General features: G+C 40.3%; 1 protein-coding gene across 2 annotated transcripts in view; it reads left to right on the top strand.

The window, feature by feature from the left end:
• The window catches only part of LOC126419189 (protein strawberry notch), a 299,812-nt gene that overhangs the window by 215,035 nt on the left and 64,291 nt on the right, over positions 1–20,486 (top strand). For both annotated transcript variants that reach the window (XM_050086323.1, XM_050086324.1), the window contains 2 exons: positions 11,792–11,907; positions 17,157–17,344. In XM_050086323.1, coding sequence (XP_049942280.1) covers positions 11,792–11,907; positions 17,157–17,344 — 304 coding nt within the window. The remainder of the gene's footprint in view (positions 1–11,791; positions 11,908–17,156; positions 17,345–20,486) is intronic.

The raw sequence follows: 20,486 nt of genomic DNA, 5'->3' as shown, positions 1-20,486 counted from the left end.
ACTCCCGCCTTTAAACCAACCAACCAATCTGATTATTCCATCCACACCTCTGTCAACATTAAACTGACCAACTACAAGTGGTACCTCAATTTTGACAGCTGCCATCCATTCCATGCCAGAAAATCCCTCCCATACTGCCTGGCCACGTGGGGGCGCCGCATATCTACAGTGACAGAAATTCCCTTTCCCAGTATGCTACAGATCTCACCAGGGTGTTTACACATTGGCACTATCCGCCATACCTAGTCCGCCAACAGATCTGCCTTGTCATTTCCCCTCACAACCCCAATCTCCCACCAATCCCAAAAACCAGTCACAAATGAGTGTGCCCTACGTCACCCAGTACCACCCCGGACTGCAACAACTGAACCACATCCTTCACCAGGGCTTTGATTACCTATCATCATGCCCTCAAATGGCAGACATCGTAACCGAAATACTTGCCACCCGTCCTAAAGTGGTGTTCCGACAACCACCCGTCCTCCACAACACCCTGGTTGATCCCTGTGCCACTCCCAATCCCAATCCTTTGCCAGAAGTATCAAACCCCCGTGGAAGACCCAGGTGTGAGACTGCCCAGTCCACTCGCACAACACTTTTTGTTCCAATCATGTCATATACCAGCTCTGCTGCAATCATTACACAGCTTTTTATATTGGTATGACTACCAACCAGGTATCTGTCAGGAGTGATGGCCACCATCATACTGTGGCTAAAAGCATTGTAGACCACCCTGTGGCACGATGTGCAGCTGAACGTAACGTGCTTGATTTCAGTGACTGCTTCATAACCCAAGCCATCTGGATCCTCCCATCCACCACCAGCTTTTCTGAACTGCGCAGATGGGAGTTAGCCTTACATCTTCTCCACTCCCAGAATCAACCTATGGTAACCTAATGTCCCCACACCCACCACCCAACAGTTTCTGACCCTTCTGTCCTGTCGCCTCCTCCCAGTTCATATTCTCTCACCCTCATTGTGTGCTGCTCTGTGCGAATGCACCCACCTGTCTTTCCCCTTCCTGCTCCTCTCCTTTTCTGCTACCTAACTCCCGCTCCCCCGTCCCCACCTCCCTGATCCACAGCCTTGTGATGTTGCGTCTGGTGGAAGTCTTGTCATGCTCCCTCCTAGTTCTTGCACGCTCCACCATACAGTGCACTTCTCTCCCATCCGTACTCTGCAATCCCTCCTTCTTCCCTGCCCCACTCCGGATTGCCACTTTCGTTCAACACAACTGCTGCAGTTTTGTGTGTGTGTGTGTGTGTGTGTGTGTGTTTTCCTTTCTTTTGTAAAGTAGGGTATGACCAAACGCCTCAAGTGTGTAACAGTCTTTTGTTGTGCTTGTCTGGAACTCAACATTCCGTCTTTACGGTAAGTAGCAATCTATGCCTTCTTTTATAATTGTTGATATTCCAACTTGTACTTCTTTGGTATTTGACATTTTTATTTTTAATTGTGTTTGGGTGTACTGTTCTTGTTGCAAGGTGTCAGTCTTTTGTAATAATTCTCTTCACTCGTTGGGCTTCCAGTTGCATCCATGACTGGAGCTCTTTAGAGTTGAGACATTGAATGATTAACTTTACCCTGTGCAAATATGAAAAATCACTGATACTGTTATTATTTTAACTGTGAAATTTGGATTTTCAGAAAGCAGTAATGTTCACTTTTCTTCTGGTAGTAAATGCCTTTAACTACTTACTTTTCTTTTCTTCACACTTACATTTTGTCATTGCATCAATAGCTACATTAGGAGACTGCTAGCTAATTAATCTGACATAGTCATTCGTGTTATTGTTATGGGTACCAGGGTACCACAGTCCCTCGTGTTCATCCTTTCCTTCACACAGTAGCCTGTGTATCACAGAAAGATGATGCGTCACACATTAACTAAAACCGCCAGTTTCCCCAATACCAAGTGAGAATTTTGTTTCACACCCAGTCAAGGGTGTTATTAAAGTAATGTGGTTGAAGTGATACAGTCAAATTGGTGTTCATTGCATTCGGGCTTGTGATAAACAATGACGGGAAATTGCAATTTATTATGGTCTAAGAGTTCACTGCTGCTCATTTGTGAATACACTAGTTTTCTCCTACAGGTTATTGTGGATACAGTGAAACCTCTGTTTTATGTTTTTGTGTGGTCCAGACTTAAAAGAACACAAAGTTGAGAAAAATGCAGATTCGAGGAATACATTAAAACCCCCAAAATAAGAGCAAAAACATACTTAATTGGCATATATGATTAAAAATAACAATCCTATCCAATGCACTGTATAAGATGTGTATAACTGAAGGAAATTAAATGTACAATACAAGTTTATACAATAATTTGTTAATGAATATCATCAGTTTTTAAAAAATCACAGATGTGTAACAGCTAGTAAAAACTTGTCAAAAAAGTGAAATTGGTGTCTGGGTACAAGGTAATCGAGCTGTTTTCCGACGTGCTACAACCACAAATTAAACATCAAAATATGTGTTTTTCAGAGATCTCTCCTTTGTGCTCACCCAGCAAAAAGCAAAAATAGATGAACATGGTGAACTAAACCATATGGTAAAAAATTTGTGGCCTACATTGTGAAATAAACTGAAATATTGTGAAAATTGCCAGAATACATCATCTCGGATCTCTGTTTTCCACCTGCAGCCAATAGTTGTATAGATGGTGACATCACACTGATGCAGTATCTTCTAGCATAAAAAGTTATAAACATCAAGTTTAGTTAGTAGCTTGTTCCAAAGTATGGCTGATGTGATCAGCGTATAGCAGATGGAGTGACTGTGGCTTCCACTTGGGTTTAATTTATATACTTATACGTCTTACGCCCTCCACTATTGAGCATTAATTTTACTTACAGTAGTTTTGCTTAGAGCCTGTCGACAGAATCCGGAATGTTTGATGCCTGTACTGACTGCAGCCAACGTAGACTACTCAGTTTGCTACGTGCAGCACCAAAATTAACAGGACATGTTCAATGAACTGTTGTGCAATGGCTTGTTCGTCTTTGTTGCAGTCGTCAGTGGTGTTTAATGCGTTGTAATGGCAAGCCGATGTAACGGATTACTGAGACGGAGGAAACACTCAAATCACAGCAGGCTTAACTTTATTTCATATTCATTGGTATAAACAAGTACCATTTGTTTGTATATATGTGCTTACACAAAACATGCTATGTTTTCACCACAGCAAGCGACACGTTCAAAGTGCAAACTGTGTGTGTTGGCAATACTGCAGATTGCTGTCGGGTGAAGTAACAAGTTGCCGACCAATAAGATCTCACTAAACGGAAATGGCCGACATTGTCTCGATTCTGACCAAGCATGTTGTTCGAGATGATTTAAAAGGTTTACAGTCGATATTGTTGCTGAACACAGTACATCAGAAATACTTGCAAAAAGAGCAGACTGAGTTATAAGTAGCACAAGAATAGGTGGCCACAGGTCCGCTCCATCACATATTGGTTCGCTCCAGAACGCTTCGTGTGGACTGTTCGCTTTTTCCATTGCTGTTGCAACCTAGTAGTTGTTGTATCGTAATTTCATAGTGAAGCTAAACGTTGCAAGTTGTGTTGGCAATGCCCCATGGATTTTGTCAGCATTTCCTCTCTTGTGTCTCCCCTCTCCAGAATGGCCTAAAATATTTCCTTAGCTCCGTCACCCCCCGCAGTGGGAACAATCTGTCTTTTGTGCGACTTATAACTCGTTCAGTCACATCAAATGTCAATAGAAAGAAAACTGGATGAAGTCAAGTGAGACATTGAATAAGAACATGGACTCGAGGTAAACCTTACTAGGAAGAAATGTAAAATCGGGAAATTTTTAGCATTGATCGTACAGATGTTTCACAGGTGCTATGAATTTATGGTGTAGAATCGCGAAAAACTTAAAATCTGAGAACATAAAATTGGAGTTCCACTATATCCAAGAGATCTGAAGGATCCTCTGGAGACAATGGAGATGGAAGCTGTTCAGTTGGGCTTTGTGTTTAGCGAGAGTTGTCCATGTCTCACAGCTATACAAAAGGGTGCTGATAACACAGGCATTATATACTTGCAATTTAGTTTTTAATGTTAGTGGTCCATTCTTGCATACTCTGTGTTTCAATCTACCCATGATAGCAGATGCTATTGCAATTCTGTTGGTAATCTCAGTGTCCACAGACAAGTTGCTACATATTGTAGATCCCAAGTAGGTAAAATCATCAACTACTTGGAGAGGATTGCTGTCAATGCTGATGGATGGAAGGTTGGTGGTCCCCTCAGTCTTTTGGAGGCTGATGGTAAGACCAAATTTTCCACATGCATGTGATAACTTGTTGATTAGATACTGCAGATCGTCCTCTGAGTTTGCTGCCAGAGCTGCATTGTCTGCATATAACAACTCGCAAATAACAATTGTATTGACTTTGTTCTTGGCCTTGAGACGGGCAATGTTGAAAAGATTTCCATCAGAACTTGTATGTAAATACACTCTCTCCTCACAGTCTTCAAAAGCAAATCTCAGCAGAAGGGAAAAGAAAATGCCAGACGGAGTAGGAGCTCACACACACCACTGCTTTACACCAGGGAATGATTCCGATGTTTTGCTGTTGAAACAGACTGTTGCTTGCATTTTCTCATGGAAAGAGACAGTTATTTGTAGTAGTTTAGATGGGCATCCAATCTTCTGCAGCAGTTTGGAGAGCCCAATTCTGCTCACTAAATCAAAGGCTTTGACGAGGTCAACAAAAGCAATATACAGTGGTCTCTGCTGCTCACGGCACTTTTCTTGCAGTTGTTGTAGAGACAAAATCATGTCCACAGTTGATCAGCCAGGTCTGAAGCCACATTGAGATTGTGGGTAGATTCTAAATGCTAGGAATTGCAATCACATTAGGATGAATCTTGCATAAGCCTTCCCAACTACACTCAACAGTGAAATGCCTTGGTAATTGTTGCAATCACTTCTGTCTCCTTTCTGTTTATACAAAGTAACAATCGTTGAATTTCACGTACTTAGCGGGATGTAGGCTTCTTCCCAGATGGTTGTGAGAAGTGAATGTAGGTGCCGTAGAAAGACAGGCTTGTTATACTTAATAATCTCTGCAGGGATCCCATCTTCACCTGGAGCCTTTCCATTAGCTAGGCAATCTATCGCTCTGCCAAGTTCTTTCATAGTGGACATTGCATCAAGCTCTTCCATAACTGGCATTTGTTTGATGACATCAAGTGCATCCTTCCTTACTTCATTTTCAGCTGCATACAGCTCGAGATAATTGTCATCTCACTGCTCCATCTGCTTGCCTTCATCAGCAATAACTTATCTCCAGAGGAGCCGTTTTTCTGACAGTTGGACCAACTGCTTTCTTAATACCATCGTACATTGCCTTAATGTCCCCGCAATCGGCAGCTTTCTGTATACCTGCACATAAATTTCGCCAGTAGTTATTTGCGCATCTCCTAGATGTCTGTTGTGTCCCGTTCTTTGCTTCTCGTCAGTCATCCTTAGTTCTTCCATTTGGGTTTCTTTTATAAGCAAGCTTTCTGTTTTGCCTCAGTGACTGGTTCCATCTCCTCCAACTTTTGCTGATACCAGTCCTTGTTTCTGTTCTCTTTCATTCCATAGGCCAATACTGCCAAGTTGTAGGTGGCGTCAGAAAGTTGTGCCCATTTGTTACCAAAATTCATTTCTGTTTGTGCGTTTCTTGATAAAGCACTTTCAAAACTACTGGAAAATTCTTGTTTTCATTGCGAGCTATGAACATGATATGTATTGATCCGCGGTTGACGTCTGTTTAGCGTGTTGATATTTCTTAGGGGTGAGCCTCAGTCTGCTCCCCACCAAAGCATGGTCAGTGTTGCAGTCAGCTGTGATAGCTTTGTGTCAATAGGACATTTTTTAGATCTGTACATTCAGCTATCACAAAATCAAGTTGGTGCCAGTGGTGAGAGCGGGGGTGTCTCCAGGTCACCTTGCGTCGATCTTTATGTTGGAAATATGTGTTTACGATACACAGACCATGAAAGCAACACACTTCTAGCAGTCTCTGCCCATTATCATTTATTTTTCCCACTCCATGATGACCCAGGCAAGTCAGCCACATGTCATTATCTAACCCAGCTCGAGAATTAAAGTCGCCTGGAATATATAGTGACTCTGAGTCAGGTACTTTGACTATTCTGTCGCTGAGTAAATCATAAAACAGATCCTTCTCTTCTATGCTGGATGATAAGGTGGGAGCGTACACATTAAAGATGTTGATGGTTCCACTTGAAGAGCATACTTGTAAAGTAAGAATCCGCTCTGTTCCACCAGATGGTGGCACAGTACTGTTCAGGAGGGTGTTTTTATCTGCGAATCCTACACCGTGAAGTCTTGACTCATCTTATGACGTCTGGTATCACTTCGGTTGCAGGAGCTGCTGGGAGGGGACGTAGTACGCCTTCCAACCACTTTTGGGGCCCCACTCCAGATTTTCTTTCAGGGTTTTCTCCCTTAGCCTCCATCCCTCCCAAGACTAACCTCAAGGCAGTGGTATGTAAGATAATTAGATGAGGAAAGGCATGGTAACTGAGGAAAGGGTAGGGTAGGGTAGGAAATATGGGTCGTTGTGAGGCACACTTCATCTGGCTCCTCTGCTAAGACTTGTCCGGCTAGGTTAGACCTGCCAGTAGCTGCGCTACCGCTGGAATAGCTCTAGCTTCCCTGGAGTACGCAAACTCTCCTGCCCACACCGACAATGCTACGATTAAAGGCATGTGGGAGAGACATGATATAGGACAGTGGTAAACCTAGTTAATTTACAATACAGTAGTCATTTTTACTGCATTGTTGACAGAATCCAAATGCACATTAATGTAGGTTGGTGGACTACATTGCTTCTACATTTCATAATAGCAGTTATTAAGTGAAATTAGATGATAAGCGCAATGTTAGTAAAATTTGGTAAATTAGGTTTACTTATTATGATGTTCCATAAATTCTCTAGTATGATACACTCCTCTTTTGCATAAGTTTTTCTTACTGTGTTCAAGTGTAGGTTCATCTTCTGCCTAGTTTCATATGTGTGCATATTACAGTTGTGTGTGATGAGATTTTCCTTTTTTAAGATGCTCCCTTTTGTGAAAAATTAGTATTTCATATATATACAAGCAACGCAGTGGCAATATTTTGAGAGTTTAAAAAGGGGTCTACAGGAATCCGTGCTTTTTTTATCACCCTGATAATCTTTTCCTGTATTTTAAATGTTTTTGTAGAATTTGGGGAATGCCCCCAAAAAATCATTCCGTCCATAAGTAGCGACTGTATACTACAATGATACATTATCAGCACTGATGAGCAGCTTGTATTCTGAGTGAGGAACCTACAGCATATGCTAGTGAATTGAGTCTCTTTCTTCCAATTCAGATCGCCTGAACATGAATGCCTAGAAATTTTGTATGACAGACCTTTGATGCGTTGGGAAATGGCTCATCAATCCATTAAGCTGATGTATCATAGTTTATAAATGTTAGGAATAAATTGAAATTCCAAGTAATTAAGTAGCTATGTCTTGTTTTAGAAGAATTGGAATGATTAAATAGAGACTAGGAGCAAATATAGAAGTATTCTCAACAAAAATCACATAGCTGACTGTTAATATCGCAACTATTGCCCAAAAGAAATGGAAAATTAAGTGTAAAGGGCATTCAAAAAGTTTTACACAGTCTTCTCTAATTTTTTTATTTTTTGTAGCTGGAGAATGAAATTTTTTTGAGCATACTTTGGAACATTTAGCTATACATTGAGCCTATTCATTGTAGCCTCCATCAGCTGTGACACATCTGGCCCAACGTTCTTTCCATGATGTAAAATCACTTTGGTAAAATTCTGGGGATTTACTTTTACATCATCCCTTGACACAGGAAATATGGACTTTCTCAAATGGTTCAAATGGCTCTGAGCACTATGGGACTTAACATCTGAGGTCATCAGTCCCCTAGAACTTAGAACTACTTAAACCTAACTAACCTAAGGACATCACAGACATCCATGTCAGGCAGGATTCAAACCTGCGACCGTAGCGGTCGCGTGGTTCCAGACTGTAGCGCCTAGAACCGCTCGGCCACTCCAGCCGGCTGGACTTTCTCACTATCAAATGTTTTACCGTGAAGGTGAGCCTTCAAACAACCAAAGAGATAAAAATCAGGCGGAGCCAAGTCTGAACTGTAGGGAGGATGAGGAACAATTTTCCAACCCATTTTCCTGATTTTCTCCTGTGTCATAAGTACTGAATGGGGTTTGGCATTGTCATGGTGTAATTTGATGAGCTGAGCCTGAAGCTGTGGTCTTTGGGTCTTGATGGCAGGTCACAGCTTGTCCAATGACAAACAATAATGGTTCCAGTGAATTGTAGAGCCAGGTTCCAAAAGTCAATGAAAATGACACCACACTGAGCCCAGAAGAAGGTCATCACCTTTCGATGTGCTGTTCGTGAAAGTCTTGGTTTCTTCTTCCGAAGGGAACCTGGATGATGCCATTCCGTGGATTGGGTTTTGCTCTCAGGTTCGGACGAAAACAACCATGTTTCATCCTGGATAATGACACCCTCAAAACAGTGTTTCCACTCTTCAGTAAAGGTCTTCATGAGACCCTCACACACATTCTTTCTCATAGTTTTTATTTCTCTTGTCAGTAATCTAGGCACTCAATGTGCACAGATTTTTCTGTACCCTAGTGATTGTACCACACTACCCAATGACAAACGAGTCATTTCAGCAAGCTGTCATGTTATCACACATCTGTCATGTTGTCACACATCTGTCATTTTGGATTATTTTATCAATGGTCTCCTTACTCACATCATTCGCTGCCATCAGTCTACCGCATCATGGATTGTCCAGTAAAGAGAAATCACCTTCTTTAAACCTCTGCAACCACTGCTGGATGCTGCTGCGATCCACTGCCTCCCCCCCCCCCTCCCCCTCCCCATAAACAGGGAGCAACTTCCTGTGAATCGATGTGGCAGAGTCGTCGTGGGTCTTGAAGAGGAACTCCATCAGCGACCATTGTCACAACCTAACATCTACTTCCCGGTCCATTATGGCTCACCTGTAAATAAAAGAAAATACTTTTATACACCAACTTCTAGCTAAATGTTCCAAGTATGTTCACAAAAAATTTCATTCTCCTCCCTGAAAAAAAAAAAATAAATAAATAAATAAATAAATAAAATAAAAAAATAAATAAAATAAAAAAATAAATTGGAGACAACTGTACAAAACCTTTTGAACACCCTTTTGTACATTCACAACAGAATTCACGAGGGTATCTTTTAATGTTTGTTGCAACTATTGACCGAAGGAAATGAAAATGTTAATTAACAAAAAAGTGAAGACCAACTTAAGAAGCATACAGGTATGTTGTTAGGTATGCTAGGTTATGAATAATGTAATGAACCTATGAAGGAATGCCTTTTTATTTTTATTATATATTTACACGTAAGTTATTTATAGCAGTGCAAGAAGCATAGTTTGGGTTGGGGGGGGGGGGGGGGGGAGAACATGTGGGATAACAGGGTAGAGTCAGTATGTTACGGGAAACATTGTGATTGCACAGTGTTAAGATAAGGATCACAGGTTATATATGCTGTTGTAAATTGAAGATGAGGTGTACCTGATGTTGTGTAGGTATTATAGAGCTAAATGGTTGGCAGACCTGTGGAAGGAATGGCATACACCTGGGTTGGGTGAATGTCCTGTAGAGGGTGAATAGGGGGACATTCACATCGAAAAGGTAGAAAGGTATTTGCACAGTATATGCCCATAGAACAAGGTGTGCAACTGTTAAAGAGGAGGTAGCTGTACAGTGCATGTTATTCACACCATTTGAGCGTTCTTCAAAATAGTTAAAGACTAATAGACTTACCTTGGTACTGATGATTCTTTGCAATGACATTTTCACTTACACAGATCGGAGATTCGAAATTGTGAGAGACCACAACTCCGTATGGTAAAAATAACCCTAAATATTCTTTTAATAAATTGGAGTAACTTACACTCTTGTGATCAATATTTTAAGAGCTAAAAGGGAATGCAGTTACAGTTTAATAACCACAATACAATCTGACCGAACAGTTCAATTATTTCTTGTACTCTTTGTTATGAAAAGGAAGCAGTGTACATTAAAATCTCATACAAAGGGAACAATAAAACGCAAAATGGAAAAATCATTTATGATATTGTAGAATGTAGTGAACAAAAGAATGATAAGTGTTGAAAAAAATTACAACTGAAATTAAGCAAACACCTGTTATTTAAAGAATAATATTTTTTAATCTTATGCGATGTTGCAATTAGTTAAGTTTGTTTGTTTACGCGACATCTTTAGGCTCTGTGGAGGGATCTGTGGTGTAACTTTGCGTTCTGTGGAGTTCATGCTTCACTTCCATCCTCTTAGGCGGAAAAAAGGCGTTTGTGGAAACTAAAATTGTAGTTTAAGTAATTTCTAAGTGTGGATCATCCCACCGTGCGTGCTCTCATTTGATGTATGTACAGACAGATGCAAAAGGAAGTCATAATGGCAAGGCACAACAGTGAACGTACGTCTGCAGCTGCCAGGTAGGCCCGCTTCTGCTTTGGCATTGCGACTAGGGGGTGCCTCGGAAGTTGTGGATAGTAGGGCCATTGGCGAGAATGTAAACAATCTTCCACTGAAGACTAGTGATGAGAACTGTCATTTCAGTCTTTTATGACAAAACATTACACATTTGTGTCATGGTCTGTTGTGAGCTACAAACTGAGCGATCTGCATCACCCACCATTGTAAAAGTAAGTGTACAGTGGAAACATTGCTGTTGTAATACAGAAGATTTATTGCAAACCTGATGATGTAATTCAGCAGCTTAAATAGATCAAAGCTGTTTTCCAACATCCACCCCATCTGTAAAAGGAGAACAACTCACATGGTACAGTATAGTGGCCCTGCATAGCAGGTCCACTCAAGTAATTAACTTCAGGAATAGCAACCACAAATTATTCGTAAGATAAAGTTGACACACGTGCAGTCACATGAGGGATCGTATGTGTAGTGCAAACTCACAATGGTGTAACACTCCAGTTTGTGTGGGGCAAAATCTTGGTACTGTTAGCGTTTTAGAGGGCAGTACTGAGCGAATTGTACAAAATTTGATGAGGACATTTCTCGTGACTCTTGTTAGATGTGACCAGTCTGGCTGTCCTCGAGACTCGTGATGATGGCCTATTTACTGTTCATCCACTATGACTCCATGAGAACTGTCAGTATCAGTTACGTTACCCTCCCATTTCATCTTCGTAATTGACTGAAGCTTCTGCTATCTTTGTTGAGGAAATCCCATTTGAAGAGGTGTACAAAGGATGCATGGGCAGTGTGAATATTGTTTTGCACATCCTTTTCAAACGTGCAGTATTGAAAAAGAATATTTTCAAATGAAGCAAAATGATGTATTTCTCTGGTGTCTCAGAGGTGATGATAAAAGACAGGAAGAACATTTGAAATCAGTTTTGGTATATTCGCATAATGGTTAGGCTGATATTGTTTCTTTGGGGATTTTCTTTCCAGATTTAATTTGCCAGTTCCTTCGACGGCACAACTGCAACAAAGAAAATAGAAAAAAATATCCTTTGCTACTGGTATCCTCTTATCTGTAATCCTTCCTTTGGCAACAAAGCTTTGAGAAGTTACATAAGGTATTCTGCTGGTCTGAAAATGTCAGCTTATTTTCGTATTTGTTGAACTTGTTCTGATAAATCTTTGAGTTACTCCTTACTAACATTGTGTCCTCCAATTACAGAATCCTGGGAATGCCTGTCGACCTGCAGAATAGGTTATTTAAGTATTTCACTGACACCCTTAATGCCATAGTAACACAAGCTAAGAAGTCTGGCAGATTTGACATGGGCATATTGGGTAAGTGCATATATTAATATTACTGTTATTAATAGGCATGTTAAAAATAATTGCAGCTTGCTCTTAAGGGAGTTATTATCCAGCTCCAAAATAAATGTTGGAAGACTTGTTTCAAATTTCATATTTACCACAACATGATGAAATAAGAGTTTCTCCAAGTTTAAGCCCAGTGTGTAGTGTTTTAGTATTGTAGTGGGCTAATAGTTTGTTGTAGGAAAATTGCACGGGAAAATTGTGATGAAAGTTTTTAAGTGACTCCTGTGCATATATGAGTACAGATGGAAGTGAATGGTACTGTTATGGCAATGTGATTAAAATCTGTGTTCACAGAACTTATTTTGAAAATGTTGTTTGTGCAAAGACATAAAATAACTGCAGTCTGCAGCACAATACACTGGCTGACAGAATCTCTGTCTGCAGCTCACACTTCACTGTGCACAATAAATGTAGACTTTCACATTAGTATATACATCTGCTATTTAGCTATTTCAGTAACATGAAATGAAGCAACAGAGATGGTTTGTTGGGCACACAGCTTATCTTCTGTCATAAACCTTACAAAGACACTATGTGACAAATGCATTTAGGAGCAAAAAATAAAGAAAATATTACACAGGATAGTAACAAAATAAGATTTTGATACAGTGGAAAACATAAATAAAGAATACTGATGGTGAACAATAAAAACAAACAGTAATTTTGCAACATACCCAAAGAAATATATAGGGTACTGAAAGTGAGGTTGAATCGGTCAGGAAGTGAAGTTTCACCCCTTTTTATGCCATACTTACAAAACAGAAGACATCTCTTCCCCACCCACTTCCACTTTATTCTCCCCTCTCATCAAGAGAAGGACATTTACCTACCTACCCAGTGTCTTTGCATTTCTTTGATCATCTGCTAGTGGTGAGAAAGTTAAAAGGCAAGTGTATGACGTGTTTTATGCAGAGACAGGCAGTGTCACCAGTGTGCTCTCTACCTCACAGTACATTCACCACCAGTTCTCTTCCGTGGCAACTTGCGACTCTAGAGTATGCACCGTATGAACTGCTTCTGATTCTTTCTTGAAAATTTTATACTAGGAAAACTCATTATCTCTCTTAATGTAATATGTGCAATATTTGCTTCATATCATATCACTTAAATCCCTAAACAGTCTCATGGTGTGTACGTTAGTGTGAAAATTAGTGAATGGTGTAGTGAATCCGTTATCATAGCTGAGGTAGATAGAAAGCCAAAACACACCAAAGTAATACGGGTATATACGAATATTAGTTCCACAGATGATGAAGGGATTAGAAAATTTTGTAATGAGATAAAAGAAGTTATTCATTAGGTTCTGGGGGATGAGAATTTGACTTTGATGGGCAACTGAAATTATAATTTGATCACTACATACAATCAGTTCAACAATCGAGATTCCACAGGGGGAACACATTATTAACCTTTGCCCACAGATGATCAATTGGGTTCAAATCTCAATATGTCGGACGGCTTGTGATGTTCTGTTCACCTGCGGGTTTCTCGTTGCACTCGGTTTTGTGGAATCTTCAAGTCTCCTATCTTGTTGGACTGAAATATTGAGAAGTGCTAAGCTGTAGGAGAAATTCTACTGATATAGACAGCACACGAAATAAGTTTTAAATGTGGTTTAACCCAGTATATTCTAAAGACATAAATGGATTGAAGACATCGGCTGCCATTGGCAGTGGGGAAAGTTGAAAATTTGTACCAGACAGGGATTCGAACCTGAGTCTCCTGCTTATTAGGCAGGTGCACTGACCACTGCGCCATCCGGACACAGTCGTCACCACAACCGCACGGACTGCTCTAGCACACCTCCCATCGAACTCCACACACTACTGATGCAGTGCCCCTGCTCATTAGCCATCAGAGCATCTCGCCAACTCCTGTAAGAGTTCGAGCTCGGTGTGCATCTGTACTGAAGGGGTCAGTGGTCATCTTCCTTCATTATATATACACATGTGTTGTCTGTTCTTTTGGACATGTCCGAAAGAACAGACTTCACATATATGCACTGAGATGACAAAAGTCATGGGATACCTTTTGATATCACATTGGACCTCGATATGCCGTGGACTTGACAACTCGTGAGAAGTCCCCTGCAGAAATATTGAGCCAGTCGCTCTGTAGCCGTCCATTATTGCGAAAGTGTTGCTGGTGCAGGATTTCATGCACGAACTGACCCTGTAAATGTTTGATTAGGGTCAGGCGATCTGTACAGTCAGATCGTTCACTCAAATTGTCCAGAATGTTCTTAAACCCAGTCGCGAGCAATTGTGGGCTGGTGATGTGGTGCATTGTCATACATAAAAATTCTGTCAGTCATTTTTTGGAAACAAGAAGTCCACAAATGGCTCCAAATGATCTCCAAGTTGTCAAATGTAAACGTTTTCAGTCGATGATCAGTTCATTGGTCTGGAGGGCCCAGTCTATTCCACGTAAACCCAGCCCACACCACTATGGAGCCATTGCCAACTTGCACAGTGTGCTATTGACAACCTTGGTCCGTTTCTTCATGGAATATGTGCCACAATCACACCCTACCGCCAGCTCTTACCAACTGGTATCGGGACTCGTCTGACCGGACCACGGTTTTCCAGTCGTCTAGGGTCAACAGATACAGTCACGAGTCCAGGGCAGGCACTGCAGGTGATGTCATGCTGTTAGGAAAGGACTGGGACCTCCGGACCAACTGAACTGGTCATCGACTGGAAATGTTTACATTTTACGACTTGGAGTTCATTTGCAGCCATTTGTGGACTTATTGTTTCCAAAAAGTCATCTGCTGCTGTAGCCCATTAATACCAAATTTTGCCACATTATTCTAATGGATACGCTCATCTTACGTTCCACATTGAGTTTTGTGGTTATTTCGTGCAGTGTCGCTTGTGTGTTAGCACTGATAACTGTGCAGAAGCTGGTGTTTTTGGTTGTTAAGTGAAGGCCCTTGGCCACTGCATTATCTGTGGTGATAGGTAATGAGTGAAATTTGCTATTCTCGGTAAATGCAGTGTCCCGTGTGTCTAGCTCCAACTACCATTCCGTGTTAAGATTCTGTTAATGTCCATCGTGCCACTATAATCGTGTTGGAAACCTTTTCATGTGAATCACTTGAGTACAAATGACAGCCCCGGCAATGTGCTACCCTTCTACACCTTGTGTACATAATAAAACTGCCATCTCTGTATGTGCATATCACTGTCCCATGACTTTCATCACCTCATTGTATGATTAAGGTGAACACTGCCAGTGATACCTTCAGTGTAAATGCATATCAATCTCGAACTCTTACGGAAATCAACGAGACGCCACCAATAATGAGGCTAATGAGCAGGGGCAGTATATCAGTAGTGTGTGGTATAATTTGAGAATTTGGGTCTGACGGGAGGGGTGGTGGGGTACTCCGTGTGGTTGTGGTGACCACTGTGTTTGGATGGCGCAGTGCTCATCGCATCTGCCTAGTAAGCAGGAGACTCGGGTTCGAATCCCTGTCTGGCACAGGTTTTCAACTTCTCCCATTGATATAAATAAGTGCCCACTAGCAGCTAATGTCTTTAATTGATTTGTGTCTTGAGTCATAGGGGCTGCAGGATCAAAATGGTGTTTGTGCTTTCGGACATCTCCGAGAGAACAGGCACCACGTATACACGATATATATTTTCACAGTTTGCCATGTACACAGATAAATGAAAGTGCAGCTCCTCCATTATTATCCCATCAAAAAAGAGAACCACCCAACTAATAAATAACATCATAGAATTGGCTTAACATCACAACGACAGATCAAAAGTATATTGTCAGAAATATGGTCAGAACAGTGCTCTTGAAATAGTTATGATAGTTACATAATTCATAAAACTGTGTACAGTAGAACAGAGAAAACATCAGGGTGAGGTTTCACACTAATATTCAAAGGAAATGGTATTACCAGTCTCATTGTTTTTTAAAAGTGCTTGTTGTGCATAGTATGTTGTGACACAAAGGTGCGACCCTCGCCTAACTGACACAACCGGTATTAGGATATTACGTGTATACCGGCAGGCCGCAGACTCTTAGTGCAATCTGGCAGAGGGATGTTCACAGTAGGTTGACTGGTCGTGGACTTTGATTTTGAGAGTGGGATGACTATTTAAAGACAGGACGTAGAACATGTGAATTTTAAAACTACATAATGCTTTGAAATTTGGTGTTTACTGTTCTGCAGGGACTCTTAAGACTTCACAGTTGTTTGGTTTATAAAATATGTTTCAGGTTAGCAATTCAGAGCATAACAAGGAACATTATTGTTATATTGTTTTTTGAATCCTCTATATATGAGTGTGACATCCATCTAGAAATAAATCTTTAATGATTCGAAATTAATCAGAATCTTAATAATTGACTTAATTAACTGGTAAGTTGTGATGTCTTATCCAGAAAACATTACAGTAAGAAAAGTACATTGTCAAAGTTCATAATTGTACAGTCATTGAAACAAAGTAGGCGATTGAAATTTGGAGAGTCTCAACTTTGACGCCAGATATTTTGGAAGTTCATTACCTTTTCATAATTCCATATATATTCTCAAAAAGTTGTGAATGCCTACGTCGATTAGCTCATTAACGTTTCTCACTTATGTGATGTCGTAACATTAATTAGTTGAATTTTTTAGTTACCAGTACATTCAGTAAAACGAATTGCAGTATTATAATCAGGCCCATAAATGTAAACAACTGAGCTGTAAGTTTAAATAAGATCTTGTATAAATATCAAATTTACAAATTCTTTTGTTGGAGGTATACATGTACACATGTGTGTTATACATAAACTGTAAAAATGTGTGTGTGTGTGTGTGGGTTTTTTTTTTTTTTTTTTTTTTTTTTTTTTTTTTTTTTTTTTTTTTTTTTTTAAAAAGTAGAAAACATAGCAGATAGGTTGTTCCTTGTAAAGCGTGGAGAACATAATGTTGTTGGATTTGAATGAAAATGTAAGCGTGTTACAAGAGAAAATCTGCCTCCAGTTTGTGCCTTTCCAACCTCGATTGCATAGCTCATATCAGATATGGCAGTGTAACTTAAATACAGTTAATCCACACATAAGATATTAGGTGAACGCACTACTGTGTAACTGCAGTGTATAGTTTCATTGGCAGTGATTTAAGGATTTCTTTATGTCAATCATAGATTTAAAATAGTGTTTATGAGGCCTAAGTGACTAATGTTTGTGTATATTTCTTCCTATTCTAGATTTAGGCACAACAGGTGAAGAGGTAAAGCGAGTAAAGCTTTACACATTCCTAAGAAAGCACGCCACAGGTTCAGCTGTGACAGAATTACACATAGTCCACGTAGAACGAGGAATGAGCTGGGAAGAGGCAATGGAAAAATGGGGAGAACTGGAGGGGTCCCATGAGGGGTTTTATTTGTCACACCAGGTAATGGCTCCCATGTATTTCTTTTCTGTTTGAGGTCTCATGGGCATTACTATTTTTCTTTTATCGTTACGTGGGGTTAAAGGCAGTCAAGCATATACTTATTATCAGCCGCAGCATCCACCATTTATACTTGTGTCCAGTGCCTTATATGTTTTTTTTATGTGTCAGTCACTAATCAGCTGATACAGTCACCAATTTACAATATACCTTTGATATGACAGTGTGTGGAATAATACAATAGAGTGTCTGTCTGTGCACTCGGTGACCAATATATAAAAAAAATGTAAAGATGGTGTAAATCCTCCCACTCCATGGCCATGGTGGAGCAGCTGTGATATATTTTCAATAGAAAAAACAGCGATGGTGGCAAAAACACATTTCACCTTTTTGAGAAATCTTCAGAATTTGTATAGGAACAGCAGGTAATGCATTAGTTGTAAGTATATGAAATTTAGATGTGCACCTTCGGTGAAGGCATGCGGCTTTGCTTAGGTAGGGCCACACTTTCAATCTTTATACAAATATTGGTTTGTAAATTGTAGTGGCCGTCAATATGTGACCATTTGTATGCACACTATGTGAAAACTGGCCAGCTGAGTGCACACATGTGGTCACGTATTTGGGGCCAGGGTTCTCAATTTTATATGTTGCACTTCTTTATCTTAGGCACTGAAATTAAATAAGTTTGTCACTTTCAATATCTTACTACAATTTTTATATAAATATTTGTATAAAGATTAAAAGTGTGGCCCGATCAGAGCACAGCTGCTTTCTTTCATCGAAGGTGCACACCAAAATTTCAACTACTTATGACTAATGTGTTACCCACGGTTCATGAAGATAACTCAAATGGCGAACTGTCATCGAGCTTATGCTGTTTTTGCAACCTAGACTGTTTTTCCTACTGAAAATATAAGACAGTGGACATGCAAATAAGTGGCAGATGCTACAACAGATAATAATTGTGTGCTTGATGGCAAGGAATTTTCCTTTAACACGATATAATGATTTTGTGGTTTAAATACAGCCTCTCGACCAAAAGTGGTTGTCGATGTATGAGCACAGGTTACAGCAGTTTTTGGTATTTTGTGATGTCACTCTTTAAGTATTTTATTGTCATAATTATGTAGTTAACAACTCTCAGTAAAACAATGGTAACACACATGTAAGCATTTTGAGAGTCACGCTCTCGTCATCTGGCTGTCCGCATTTTCACCATTGGGGGCATAAAATAAAATTACGGAAAGGAGACTTTGTCTTACTTCAAAATTTCCAGCTTGTGCCCCCGTGTTACGCTCAGCCACTATGCCACCAGTTCACAAGTGTTCCTCCTCTTCTTCAACAGTCAGCAGTGTTTTTCATGTGATTTTATGGCCACTGATTTCTTGTATATTTGTTCGTCTGTTTTTAACCTCCCCCTTCCTAATCGACCAATTGCATTGTGACGTAAATGACCGTGATTGCATCTGCCTAATGACACTTTGCACTGAGTAAGGCTTTCATTATCGAAAGAAAACAATACCGGTTAGTAGGAGTGTAGTGTGCAACAGATCCTTTTGAAGGAAGAACCTATTCCAAAACTAAGTACTGAAATGGTGGAATATAGTGCGATGGCTCACTGGGGGTGCGAGGGGAGGTGGGGGGTGGGGTTGGGGAAGGGTACCACGAAATATTTAATACAAAAAATACTTCACAAATAATCACTGCCATGGCGACAGAAGGTTGTCATACTTCTCCACAAGAGAACAGTTCACGAGAAAATAAATGAACCCGAAAGCACTGAGTTTGTAGTTACTTATTGTGAAACACTAAATTTTGAAAGTAAGGTTAAATGAAGTTGAAGCTGCTTGCAAAAGAGTCGGAATGACGATTGGAGTTCGTGGAGACTGATGTGCTTAAACGGACAAGTGGTATCATTTGTTTGGATCAAGTTTCGAACGACACTGTCTGGAAACATTTCGGGGGTTGCACGGATCCAGAAGAAGTGCAAGAAGGCCGCTGTGATGGTTTGGATGCGTGCTGTGCGCAGAGGACAATACCGTTGCAAAGGCAGCATACACATTGGAAGTCATGGGAAAGAGACCCAAGGGATGACCTAGACAGTGGGCCAACACTCTGCACAATGACTTGAGGGCTGTAAATATTCGTCTATAGACATGGCCTACTACAGAACAAAATGTAGACAGCAAATCTGCTTAACAGACCCTGCCACCAGGTGGAACAAACACTGAAGAAGAAGAAGAAGAAGAAGATGTAAAGTGATAGGGCTGACTTAGGGTTATTCACTTCACTGTTCTCAGGAGGTTCTGCCAGTTTGGCCCGCATATTGCTGGCACTTAATCTTGTAAACACCTTTGTTACCACAGGGTTGTACCAATCATTCGTTGTGGTGTATAAACCACTGTCCATTGTTTTTAGGGATAAAATATGTAGGTATGATATTAAAGATTTTAGCCACCTGCCTACGTTATTCGATATTGCTCTGTAATAAGGTATTCTGCAATATATTTTATTATCAACATTCACCACCTATTTAAGATGAGTGCTATTCTTTAATCCCTTTGTACTACACCCTCTGACAATCTTCTGTTAAATCATTAACCATATCCAGAGGATAACAACTCACCTGGGCCAAATATCTAATGGTATCAAGTTCTCTCTTTGCCTTTTTATTGCGTGACAGAATTTCCGCACTCTGTGCAGCATTGCTGTGCTGGCAGCATGTTTGAGACCTGGGATGATCAGAAGAATTGAATATCAGCGTATCTGTCATGGTGCACTTACAATAAATATTGAACCCATTTTTTCCTTCATTTAAGGAGATGTTTAAGTCCTAATAGGGTAGCTTATCCTATGCAATAATTCGGTGGTAGATTTAACCCTTGAGTGAGCGCGCCTGTGTGTAAAGTGTGACAGTCACAAATAATATTGTTTTGTACTGTTCCGTTGTTGTTTTATAATTGCGAGCCTGTACCTATTCCTTCATTATTGCTTCAATTAACATGGTAATACATTTTGTAGTCATTGGCCAAGCAAGCAGAAGTAATATAAGATAAACAGAAAGCTACGTGAGAAAAAATATACAATCCGTGCAAGAAAAGACCCAGATTCTGAACTAACAGCACCATCCAACAATGAGACA

This window comes from Schistocerca serialis, chromosome 9 (assembly GCF_023864345.2).
Source record: "Schistocerca serialis cubense isolate TAMUIC-IGC-003099 chromosome 9, iqSchSeri2.2, whole genome shotgun sequence".
Classification (NCBI taxonomy): Eukaryota; Metazoa; Arthropoda; class Insecta; order Orthoptera; family Acrididae; genus Schistocerca; species Schistocerca serialis.
Note: the sequence above shows the minus strand (reverse complement) of the source record. Positions and strands in the feature narration are given on the sequence as shown.